Source organism: Salvia miltiorrhiza, chromosome 2 (assembly GCF_028751815.1).
Source record: "Salvia miltiorrhiza cultivar Shanhuang (shh) chromosome 2, IMPLAD_Smil_shh, whole genome shotgun sequence".
In the NCBI taxonomy this organism is placed as follows: Eukaryota; Viridiplantae; Streptophyta; class Magnoliopsida; order Lamiales; family Lamiaceae; genus Salvia; species Salvia miltiorrhiza.
Window position 1 is genome coordinate 62,228,904 of NC_080388.1, and position 13,418 is coordinate 62,242,321.

Below are 13,418 nucleotides of genomic sequence, written 5' to 3' on the forward strand. Positions count from 1 at the left end.
TTTACATAGACGGGTCTCAATCGCACTCACCCGCTTGTTTTGATTTCGTAATCGACATGTTTGATCTATAAACCTCTAGCCCAGTATGAATTTTTTTATAAAAAAATGGAATCGCCGTGTGCCTGCAAAGAATCCAGTAGTTCATGCCGCCGGAAGTTGTAAAGTGAGATAATTGAAACTAAACCCTATAATCCTTTCAATTCGCAGGCAATCATATCAGAATTTAGTTTCCTAATAAATTGAACACTATTTTCGGAGGAAGTTTGGTGCAGAATGCAGATAACTAGGCGATTTTTTATTTCCCCAAAATAGCCTCAATCGAAAACTCTGCATGATTCATTAGTGTATTGAATTTGAACCGACTAATTAATAAAAATCTAATCTGAACCGTCCAATTAAGTAGATCTATGGTTAGTATTTATTCCTATTTTATACACTAAGGGGTATTTTCACCCTAGCCCACCCCTATATATATATATATATATATATATATATATATATATATATATATATATATATATAAGGTGTGGTTCTAGAGAGAACTACATTATTTGTGAGAACAGGAGAACCATCAAATCTAATGCATCCACTGTAAAAATTAATGCATTCGCTGTTAAAATTAATGCACTAAAAAAATTAAAAAAAAAAATGCTCCATTCAGGATTCGAACCCAGGATCTGCATTCATCCAACAAGATGATGCATCCACCGTAGATCTTGATGATCGAATGGCTGAAAATGGTTCTCCGGTCTTCTTTTATTTATGGTTCTTTCTTGAACCTCTCCCTATATATATATATATATATATATGGTTGGGTTCCCAGACAATCCTTCTCTTAGGTAGTATATAGATCCAAATCTGGGCCATTAATTGAAAAGGACGGATTGATTAGTGGTTGGGTTCTCTTACGACCCTTCTCTTAGTGTTCTGGTTTTATACATGTATAGATTTTTTTAGAATATTGTATTAATTTATACAATTAAATATGCATTAAGTAGTAATGTTAATAAATATCAACATTTTGTAGTCATATACTTTTTAAATTGAGAAATTATTCTTATCAAATATGTAGGTTACAATATAAAATATTCTAACAATTCGTGTCCTACTTATTTTTAGTAACTATTTTTTTTAAAATAAATCATTTTTTCTTAAAAGATGTGCCCCTTCTCCACTCAACAAATAAATAAGTACACTATGTCTTAAAATCCGTGCCTCTTTCCCTAGAACATGAATTGATGGACGAAAATTGTATTAAAATTGCATGCTTTAAAATTTGTAACTTCATTGTTGAGTTATACAGAGATTAATTAGAGGTTCATAGTCAGAAATATGTTGAAAAGCGGAAATAGAAACAATTTACACAATACAACATTTATTTTCCTAATAAATAATAGTATAAATCAAATCTACTTATGCATATAATTATCCTTTTAGGATCATACGAACAATAGTACACAACTACATATTAATCCATAATTTATAACTGTTACTTAATATTTATAAGTTATAATTTTATTTGTATGATAACAAATACTAAATAAATTTACTCATATAGCAATGCATACGTTAATATTTTTTTGGAGAAAAACAAAAACTGAAAACTACTTACTCAAATAATAACAGAAGCATAGAACAGTCTTGCTTTAGCATATGGTTACAAACAAAAAACCAAAAAAAAAAGAGGAAGCTCATTTTATAAACACTATTTTGATGCTAAATATTTAGCATATGTAGACATATGTGGTCAAATGTTAAGCACGTTAAAAAAAGTTCAATTGAAAGGAAACATGCATTATAAGTATGAGATAATATACCAAGTATATATTTAATTTTTATTTTTTTTATGATGCATCATATTATGATATTTAACATACTACATTAGCTGCAATAAATTTGAAGTCCAAACTATGATAAAGTGGTTAGGCAAAACATAAAAAGTCAAGGTCTCAGATAATTATTCACACTCAGGTTTAGGGATTCATTATAAGTCTATGAATCAAAAAATCTGCACGTCTACCTTTTGTGGAGTTCTCTTCATTTGATATCTTCAAATCCATAAGATAAGATCTCTCCTTTAATTTCCTATCGAAGTAACAAATTTTCCTATTTATCCCTTTAAAATCCTACATAATAGTTCCACATTGTTCTCCTACCTTCATGCATTCCACTTTTCCTCTCCACTACTTAAATACTTCAAAGCATTCCATGAGTTGTTGCTATTGGTACTCCATGTCAAATCTGCAAACGTTAAACAAAGATTCCAGTTTTAGAATTATTTTTAATAATCTTCTATTATAATGTAATCAATAAAAAAAGATCAAAAATTGATTAACCAAATTTGAATTGACGAATGAAGTGTAAAATTTAGGAAGCATAATGAAAAAAAGTGCAAAAATTCAAAAGTAGAAGGCGTCGCAAAAGCATCTTAAAAGAAGTATATATACTCTCAATAGAAGAATGGCCTAGAATTGAAATAGCGTAATTCGAATTTCGAAATCTGCATTTGGGAAAATGAAAAGGCAGCAGCCCTAAAAATGTAAAATTAATTTAGATTTTCAAAAAATAGAGCTTTTATGGGGAAACTGAATAGATGCATGGGAAGTGGTGAGTTTAGATTGCTCGTTTAAAGAATAAACACATCAGTAAAAATATAATGGGTTGGTGTAGCAATAAAAAAATATTTTTTGCATGAGAATATTTGAACGGGGATGGGAAAAGTAAGGTTTTGGATGGAAATTTCATGCATATATGATACAACTTTCCTTTAGTATAATAGATAGATTTTCTCCCATACATAAAAGCACATCGATTGCTTCGATTTCGCGATGGATATTTTTCCTACAATGGAAAGGGGAGGAAAAAGAGCCAAACAAAAGCAAATGTGACTGTGTTCAAAGTTTTAAATTTTATGTTAAAATGAATGCAAATCAAGAAACATATAATACAACAGTCTGGAAACTTCCACTATTCAAAGCTAGTAAAAATCAGACTGCATTGACAAGATGTGTGAAGCCATAAAACTAACCCTAGTAACTTGTGTCATCGAAAACCCAAGGCTCGTGCTCAAAGAGTTCACGGCCATTCATCTGAACCACTCCTGCAGCTATATCCTCCACACGCTTCCTCGCAGCTGCCTCTTTTCTGGCAGAAGCATCAGCATCCTGTACAAGATATAAATCAAAAGAGAAAAAGACTCACACGAGTAACATACTTGTAGATCATGCAAGGCTTGATAACTAGCACTCCACAAGGGAGAGATGCTTCACCATAACCGAACTACTTATACTTTGCTAGATTAATCCGAGTCTTATTTATTTTCAGTACTTATTTCTCTTTCCAGTACCTATAACCAGAAGTTCGAATATACTAGACAACAGCCACCACAACCCAATAGTTTTTCATAATTCCTGCTTTAGGATCACAAAGAGGAAGCAAAATTAATCAGTAGCTCCATCCATGTTCTGAAGAAATTCAGACAACACCAACAATTATAATGACCAAAATACCAAGTCACAGCATTTCGGCCGGTTTTGGGCCCGAATAAGTTCTTTGTTACTATTCAAAGCCACTAACAGCTACGTCAGTTGGTAGAACACATAAATTTAATCGGATGTCTATTGAAACAGACACTTTGTAACCTATTCAGCATTCTAAAATGAGTCGTATTAACCACTATATTCTCTTCAGAAATTTATTTTTACATTTCAACACATTCCATAGGATCCTTTCTGCGCTACATCACGTTACACTTGAGTCTTTCACCAGTTTCGCCCAAACAACAACATGATTCGGTCATAGAGATCATCCTTACTTCAGCAAGCAGAACATCACTAAAGACTAAAAGGAAATAATATGGTCTAGTGCATTGGGAAAAGTTTCATGAAAAATTGAATGTCAACTTTTTCAATTTCTTTGATTACTGTTTCTCTTCATTTCATACGGCCTTTTTATTGATTTTGACGATAAGAGACTCAACATAAACTTGAAACAGTAGGTTTGCAGAATAAAAGAGAATATACAATCAGTTAACACAAGTTTCTCTGCATATAGGTGACAATGCACCTCTTGGGAAAGAACAAACTATGACTAACAATTAATACCTCATTTTTTCAAGCCGACAACAATTATCCAAAGCAACATGAAATTTTTCTCAACTAATAGAACGAAGAGATAATTTCCAATCTCCCATGGTCTATGAGATCAAATCCCAAATTCCCAATACAAAACCCTAAAATTCTATATTTCCATTGCATCATACAAAGTCCTCCGCCATGCCAGTGCAGTACTCACAAAAATAAAATTAACAAACGCTACAAAACATCTGAGATAAAAGAAAAAATTACCACACACAAAAAAAAAAAAAAGCGAAAGAGAAACCATGAATAGGAGAAATTAGAGATAGGACCTTTCGACGTTTCCAGGCGGCGAATTGAGCTTCTGTTATGGAATTAGGGTTCGGATTCATAGCAGGTATCGCTGATTGCTGAATTTTCTCGGCCTCCGCCCCCATTTTTTCTCTAACGGCGGTTCCGATGGCTGAATTAGCGGCAGTTCTGGTTGGAGGAGGCGGCGGTCGTATTGTCGGTTAAGTGGAGAATCGATACGGATTGTAAATAATTTACTACTGTATATTTTTTGTAAATATTTTAATATGGATTACGCTTTTTTGTTAAATTCCAACACCTTATGAAATACTCTCTCCAGTGTTTTCAATATTTCTATTTTAATATGAATTAAAAGCTGGGTTCATCAAAAAAAAAAAAAAACGAATTAAAAGCTGGGACGAACGGTACATCATCACCTGTGTTTTCAGTATTTTGTTATTATAAAATAGGGTTAATAGCCGAAAAATACACTAATTTTCACGAAATTTGCAAATTACACACGATCTTCAAAAATAGTCTCAAAATACATCACCTTTTGATTTTGTTGCAAATTGCACACGGGCACATCTTGTGGTGAACTGAGGCAGGCGGCTGGTGCAAGGGATGAGGGAGATGCTGCCAGTGAAGAGGAATTAGGGCTTAATTTTGGTTTTCACAATTTTTCCTTTTTTTTAAAAAAAATTGTACTCATTCAAAACGATGTCGTTTTGAATGTCGGTGAGTCCACGTCTGAAAACTCCGGTGCCACGTCAACACCGATCAAGGTGGTGGTCAACGCGTGTGCAATTTGCAACAAAATTAAAAGGTGATGTATTCTGAAGCTATTTTTGAAGATCATGTGCAATTTGCAAATTTCGTGAAAGTTCATGTATTTTTCGGCTATTAACCCTATAAAATACTAGCGTCTAACCCGTCGAAATTCGACGAGAATTATTTTATGTCATCATTTATAATTATTTTATGTTATTTTTATTACTATAGCATATGAAATAATCATATCAAATTAAATTAGTAATACAATATTTAAAATAATATTAATCTTAATCACTTTCGCCAATTAAATGTAGGTTGTGATAATAGAAATACATTTTTATATAAATATTCATTTGATGAAGTTTATAAAAAATTGATGTGGGATTAAAGATTTTACAAGAAAAAAATATGTAAATTTAAAGTATGATATGATGTACGATTGATGTGTCGCATCTGCTGTTAATCGTATATCGATAATATTTACTCTCTTCATCCCTCAAACATTTTTTTTTCTATTTTGGTTCGTCCCCAAAATATCTTCCTAACCTATTTTTGGAAACAATTTCACTAATTATTATTCTTACAATTTCATTTTTTGTGGGACTCGTTCTCCACTTTCACTAACTATCACTCTTATAATTTCACTTTTTGTGGGACATATTCTCCACTTATCAAATAAATAACTAACTTTTATTAAAACTCGTGCCATCCTCCCTTAGGAAGATGTTTGGGGGACGGATGAAGTATTAAGTTTGTTCAAATTCTTTAAATTTGACGGATAAGAAATAATTTAACTAAACATATGTCATCTGAGTATCATCTCATCTATTATATAATAGGATTAAGCCTTAACCTATGTGGCATATCTAAAATCTCACCATTTCAAAATTTACCATATATAATCTTCATCATTTATTAATTAATTAACTATTACATTCCATATAAAGATTCATTAATCATAATAAATATAATTAATAATAAATGTATATATATAATAATATTAACATTACATATAATCTAAATTAATAAATTTTATTATTTATTTTTTCTAGATAAAAATTAGATTTACATGTCTGATAAGAAAAATATTATAATCTATATACGATAAATTATTTTAATTGAATATTAGTGATTAGATGTATATTTGTTATTAATTTTATATTTCTCAATAACGTGCATATTATATGTATATGTTGCAATATATTATATTGTATGAATATATATATATATATATATATATATAATATTTATATTCTTAATTTTCAATAAAATTAATTTTAAATTAAGTTTGAATTGAGACATGCACGTATATGTAAATTATAAACGGGTCCGGTCATTGATTTACATGTTTGCATAATAAGGCACAAATTCTATAAACTGATTACTTTAAAACAAAATCTTATTTTATGTCTATCAAAATAATTAAAATTTTATTTTTATTTTTTATAAAATAAATCCATACATTTTATTTATATAGGGAAGAAAAATAGAATTTTCATTTCTGCAAACTTTATTTGTTTTTGTTCGTCCATTACAACAACAACAACAACAACATATAATTTTCATTTCTGCAAACTTTATTTGTTTACAACAACAACAACAATAATAATATGAAATTAGTAATGCATAAATGAAGAATTTAGATAAAGAACAATAAAGGATATGATGTTAAAATATATTAGAAATCTTTAATCATGTATCAAATTTATAATAATCTCAATCGAGTGAAGAATTCATATAAATCACCTCATTTCACATTGAGTATTTTTATAAAATTTCACCAAAATAAAACTTATACAAGAATAAGCTCTTGCTCTCCAAATTAAAAATCTACATTTAATTGGCGGAATGATTGAGACTAATACAATTTGAATTGTTTTGTCAATTTAATTTGACCAAATTTATTTAATTAAATACATGGTCTAATTAATTTAATTTGAAAATATAAATTGGTTTGATTAAGTAAATTATTTCTTCAATTTAATTTGATTATAAAATAATATATTTTGTATAAAATTTTAAAAATAAAATTTGGATTCAACATAGATTTTTTATGAAAATCTATCAATTAAAATACTAAATAAATTAATACAATTTGAATCTCGTGTCAACTTTCTTAAGCTACACACGAGATGATTTTCAAAACTTAGTTATGGTCTTTCAAACTTCAAACGAGATAATGTTCACGAGTCAATTTTATTCTTTCAATTTTCAGACGGAATGATGCTCGAAACTCAAGATTTGAAGATAATTAATGTTCACGAGTCCATTTTATTTTTTCAAATTTCAAACAAAATGATGCTCGAAACTCAATTATGATATTTCAAGCTCCACATGAAATAATGCACAAAAAATTGTCAAGATTTTTCAAGCTGCATACAAGATGATGTTTAGAAGTTAGTTATGATCTTACAAGCTAAAGATGATAATGATCTTTAAAACTACACACAAGATAATTCTTGTAACTTAATTGTGGTCATTCAAAGTTCAAATGAGATGATACTCACAAGTTAAATTTATTTTTTTAAACTCCAAACGAGATGATTCTTGGAACCCAATTATAATATTTAGAACTAATAATGCATAAAAGTTTGTCAAGATTTTTTCAAGTTCCATACAAAATGATGTTACAGGTTAGTTATGATGTTAGAAGCTCCAAATCATACAATCTCACAAGTCAACTTTGATTTTTAAAGTTCCAGATAGTGATGTTAAAAAAACTTGACGCATAAAAATTCATTTTTTGTATTTTAAGGTCTAGACGAGATGATACTCAAAAGTCTGATGTTCAAACGTTAGTTATCGTCTTCCGAAATTTAGATTATGATATGATCCTACAAGGTTCAGACGAGATGATGCTCAAATGAAATAAAATTTCCAATATCGATACATTTTTCAAAATATTATTAAATAAAAATTTACATAAAAAGAATATTTATTATTCTAACAAAAGGTTAACATTTAATTGAAGAATATGATTCAAATTAATATAATTTCAACTATATTACCTTAAATTAAATAAATTTTAAAAATAATTTATATAATAAGTTAAAATAATTTCCCGTCGAATTTCGACGGGTTGCGCACTAGTATGGACCTAATAAGACCAGATAATCATATGAAGCTCTAAAGATCACATATGACATTTGAACGTCAAAATTTTGAAAACCATATTCTTTGGAGTTTGAAATACCACATCTGAATTTTGAGCATCATCTTGTATGGAGCTTGAAGATTATAACTTACTTGTGAGTATCATTTTGTCTAGAATTTGTGAAACTATAATTAAGTTATGAGAATAATCTCGTCTCAATTTTTAAACAACATCGTCAAATTTGAAATCATATTCAATTATATAGTTAATTGTTTAAGTAAATACATCTATATCTAAATGTATTATATATATGGGTTAATAGCCGAAAAATACACGAACTTTCGCGAAATTTGCATATTGCACATGACCTTCAAAAATAGCCCCAGAATACACCACCTTTTAATTTAGTTGCAAATTGCACCCGCGTTATGTCACGACCGCACTTGCTAAGGATAGCAAATTCGGGGAAACCGCGACTAAGGGAGGGGATTTAGGAGCGGGAGTAAGAAAGGGGCATATTCGGTTTCTTGATGACTCGACTTGTATAAGGAAATCAATCGAAATATCTAGATATCAACGAAGGCCACAAGGGGACCGTACATAATATTATCCCAAAACGGGATACTCAATGGTTTTAGTACATTATTAAATAATACATATTGTTTGACAAATGACATAATATCTTAACATAATCAGTGTTCGCAGCGGAATAACAATTTGAATATATGTATGAAGACATATACTCTACTCTGAGGTACTCATTCTAGATCGACAAAAGCTCCGCTTGCACACTACATCCTCGATCACAGCTCAACCTGCACATTTATAAATACATGCAGGGCTAAGTACAGGAGTACTTAGTGGACACTTGCCGAAATTTACATACATGCATAATATTTTATTGTCAAGCCTTTCAACAGTAGTAAGATACGAGGGTTTTCCTTTAAAGACTCGTATTTACCAAACATAATATCATTTCTTTCATCAATAACCCGCGCAGGCATTTTATATCATTAATCACCATATCAGTAACTCGTGCCGAGAGGGAGGCCTCCCTCTACGGACACTATGATCGGCCAACCCGCTAGATGACTCACGATCACAAGGTGTACACTAATTCCGAAGGGATTTGCGGTCCCATCCAGAATCCGAATTCGATTAACATCAGATAGGCAATTAATAATAAAACATAAAGCATTTAGGCATTGACAATATCATTTAAATTCATAAGCATAAAGTCTTAACAATTCTAATATATAATTTTAGTTTATACGTAGAAAGCCCACCTGAATAGCAGACTCACGATTTAGCTCTAACTCTGGTGCTTGACCTTTAATCCGAGAAAATAAAATAAGATTCTAATTCTCGAAAAATCTCAATAAATGAGGATGCGTGAAATGATTATGCATGACTCATATTCCTTTAATTAAATTATGAGATGTTAATCCTACTTAAGGAATTAAAGCTCGTCTTATGAGGTCGGATTATTAATCTTTAATAATCTACTCATCTTAAAATAATCTAATTCACTTACTAATTAATAATTAGTAAGTCTTAAAATTTTCTATAATTAAACTTAATAGAATAATTATGAAGACCCAATTAAAATAAAATAATCAAGGCCCAAAAGGAATTTAATTCGAGCCCAAAAGAACAAATTCGAAGCCCAGTGCATTAATAAAATTAGGCCCAACATCAATTAAATTCTAGAGCCCAACAAATGAGGCCCAAGATAATAAAATCATGAAGCCCAATAAGTGAGCCCATCATCACCCTTAAAATAATTAGTAAATTTTAATATTAATCTTATCTCGTCAAAACCTTAGACATCAAAACATTATCACATAACTTTTTTTTTTTTTTTTTTTGGTCGGTCAAAGTCATGTTAGATGTTAGTAGTTAGTTCCCCATCCACTCCAAGAACCACCTTATCTCTCCATTCACCAAACTCCAACCTTATATCTCCAATCACCAATTCGTTCCCAAGAGGGATCGAACCCGGGTCACTTCACTTAAGTGAGGACCCGGTGGCCAGTGGGCTAAGCCCCCTGGTTAAAACATTATCACATAACTATCATTTAGTTTCGAAACTATTTATTCGAACATCAACATGCGCATTAATCATAACTCGTTCTATTTATGTCATCAAGTCAAATATTCCGTCATTTAAAAACAAAACCTATAATATTACATAGATAAATTATATCATCATAGATCATGCTTTCTCATACCTAAAACAATTTAACCCTTTTCAAATAATCCATATTAATAAGTCATTTGAAAAGAAATAAGAATTTAACTCAAAATATTTTTATTTTAAAAGTTCATTTATAAATAATCAAATGGAAGACTCCATTTAAATAATTAATTTAAGAGGTTAATATATAATTAAATTAATCAAGCTCAATTTAAATTAATAATTAAGAGCTCAAATAATTTAAATAGATATAAGCCCAAATTAATTAGATAAATTAAGTCTATCATGTTTTTCTTTGAATAAGGCCCAAACAATTAAATTAAAATAGGTCCAAATCCTTTAATTAAATCGGCCCAAACAATTTAATTAAATCGGCCCAAGAATTTAATTAAATCGGCCCAACCCGGCCCAATTCCTAACCTAAATATACACACACACTAAATACACTCAAACACACACATAACACACCAACACACACAAGCTTCTCTCTCTCTCTAACTCTCGGACCTCTCTCTCTCTCGACTCTCTCTGCTCTCTATCGTTCTGCCGCCGCCGCTGCCGTTCAACGGCGCCGTCGCCGCCGGCGAGCGGCGCGACCTCTCTTTCTCTCTCCCTGAACTCTTCCCCCCCTCTTCTCCTCTATCTCTCTCGCTCAATCTCGGCCGCTGGAAAGGCACAGCAAGCGCAACCACGCCGCCGCTGTCATCTCCTCCGCCTCTCCTCCATGGCAGATCCGCCGCCGCCGTTCAACGCCACGGATGTTCACGGCCATCGCCTGGCCGTGGAAGAGCACGGCCGCCGCCTGCCCGCCCTGATTCTCTCTCTCGGTTTCTAGATCTCTAGATCGGAACAGGGCATGCGCCCTCTCTGCCGGAGTCCAAGCCAGGCCGCCGTCTCTTCGTCCTCCATCGCTGCCGTTCGTCGTCGGATTCGCTGTGAGGAGCCGAGCACCGTCTCACAAAGGTAAGCCCCGGATCTCCCTATTCTCATTTCATTTTAAATTTCCTCATCTTTTATGAGTCATGCATAATCATTTCACGCATCCTCATTTATTGAGATTTTTCGAGAATTAGAATCTTATTTTATTTTCTCGGATTAAAGGTCAAGCACCAGAGTTAGAGCTAAATCGTGAGTCTGCTATTCAGGTGGGCTTTCTACGTATAAACTAAAATTATATATTAGAATTGTTAAGACTTTATGCTTATGAATTTAAATGATATTGTCAATGCCTAAATGCTTTATGTTTTATTATTAATTGCCTATCTGATGTTAATCGAATTCGGATTCTGGATGGGACCGCAAATCCCTTCGGAATTAGTGTACACCTTGTGATCGTGAGTCATCTAGCGGGTTGGCCGATCATAGTGTCCGTAGAGGGAGGCCTCCCTCTCGGCACGAGTTACTGATATGGTGATTAATGATATAAAATGCCTGCGCGGGTTATTGATGAAAGAAATGATATTATGTTTGGTAAATACGAGTCTTTAAAGGAAAACCCTCGTATCTTACTACTGTTGAAAGGCTTGACAATAAAATATTATGCATGTATGTAAATTTCGGCAAGTGTCCACTAAGTACTCCTGTACTTAGCCCTGCATGTATTTATAAATGTGCAGGTTGAGCTGTGATCGAGGATGTAGTGTGCAAGCGGAGCTTTTGTCGATCTAGAATGAGTACCTCAGAGTAGAGTATATGTCTTCATACATATATTCAAATTGTTATTCCGCTGCGAACACTGATTATGTTAAGATATTATGTCATTTGTCAAACAATATGTATTATTTAATAATGTACTAAAACCATTGAGTATCCCGTTTTGGGATAATATTATGTACGGTCCCCTTGTGGCCTTCGTTGATATCTAGATATTTCGATTGATTTCCTTATACAAGTCGAGTCATCAAGAAACCGAATATGCCCCTTTCTTACTCCCGCTCCTAAATCCCCTCCCTTAGTCGCGGTTTCCCCGAATTTGCTATCCTTAGCAAGTGCGGTCGTGACAGAATGGTATCAGAGCATTTCTTTTGCTCTGAGTACTACTCATTCCTTCTAAGTTGAGTTTAGATTAAGTAAGTAAATACACTTTGAACTAGTTGACAAAAGCTTGGCACTACATCTCGTCACGCTCAACGGAGGTTATGGTAAGTACTTTCAAGTTTTAATTAAGTTAATTTCTTGAAATGTATGAAGCATGAATAAGTATGACTATGGTATGAATCACAAGAACTTAGAACTGTTAAGTTATATATGCTCACTCTCACGACGGAACATAGAAGAGAACTTAGGGAGATGCCTTAACTTTTTCTTCATGTTACGATGACATCGACAATGACGGTCGAAATAGAGAAAGAAGAATCACACGAAGGGTCGCATGATGAAACCACGAGCATGAAGATTGAGCAGCGTAACGAACGCCAATAGTACGTTGATGGCATGGGCATAGCTTAAATATTCGAGTGTTTTTCTACGATAAGATCTCGAATTAACTTGGCCTTTCGAACTTATTTTGTTGAAACTTTTAGTGCTCGTTGTTAGATTTAAGAAAATATCATCATCACATAACAAGCCCTAAGTTCGGTAAACTACGACACTAGAACTATATGATAGTCGAATTGGTAATCTGTAATTAAGTATTAAGAACCTGTATGGCTTGTGTAAATGCTAGATTTAGATGATGAGGTATTTTTGCACGTTATGGTTATTGAACCGAACTTGTTTTCCGATTTTAGATATTTAGAACCGTATCGCCTTAAGTTACTTGTCGTGTGCTACTTTTGACGATAGAATTTCCTTTGTTAGATGGCGAGGACTGTTTTCACCCGACGACGACCACTGCCCCCATGGACTAGTCCAGAGGAGGTCGAGCGGTCCTACCGCACCTATGCTCCATGTCACGGGGATAACCTCGGACAGTTCCTCGCAGGTTTTCACAAACACTGGGTCGAGGCGAGTGCACATGGAGTATCAGGTTATGACGGTATCCAGA

The 13,418-nt window shown here is 32.6% G+C and overlaps 1 protein-coding gene across 1 annotated transcript; it reads right to left on the reverse strand.

The window, feature by feature from the left end:
- Positions 1-1,895: 1,895 nt before the first annotated feature.
- On the reverse strand, positions 1,896-4,746 carry LOC131010925 (uncharacterized). The gene is made up of 3 exons (XM_057938634.1): positions 4,409-4,746; positions 3,029-3,164; positions 1,896-2,241 (listed from the first exon to the last, which is right to left on the reverse strand). The coding sequence occupies exons 1-2, from the start codon at positions 4,511-4,513 to the stop codon at positions 3,030-3,032; spliced, it is 240 nt and encodes a 79-aa protein (XP_057794617.1). The 5' UTR covers positions 4,514-4,746; the 3' UTR covers positions 1,896-2,241; position 3,029.
- Positions 4,747-13,418: the final 8,672 nt, after the last annotated feature.

Coding starts and splice junctions, on each gene's coding strand:
- LOC131010925 (XM_057938634.1), bottom strand. CDS start 4,513: ATGGGGGCGGAGGCCGAGAAAATTCAGCAATCAGCGATACCTGCTATG. Junction 3,165..4,408: donor CCGCCTGGAAACGTCGAAAG/GTCCTATCTCTA, acceptor TATCTTGTACAG/GATGCTGATGCTTCTGCCAG.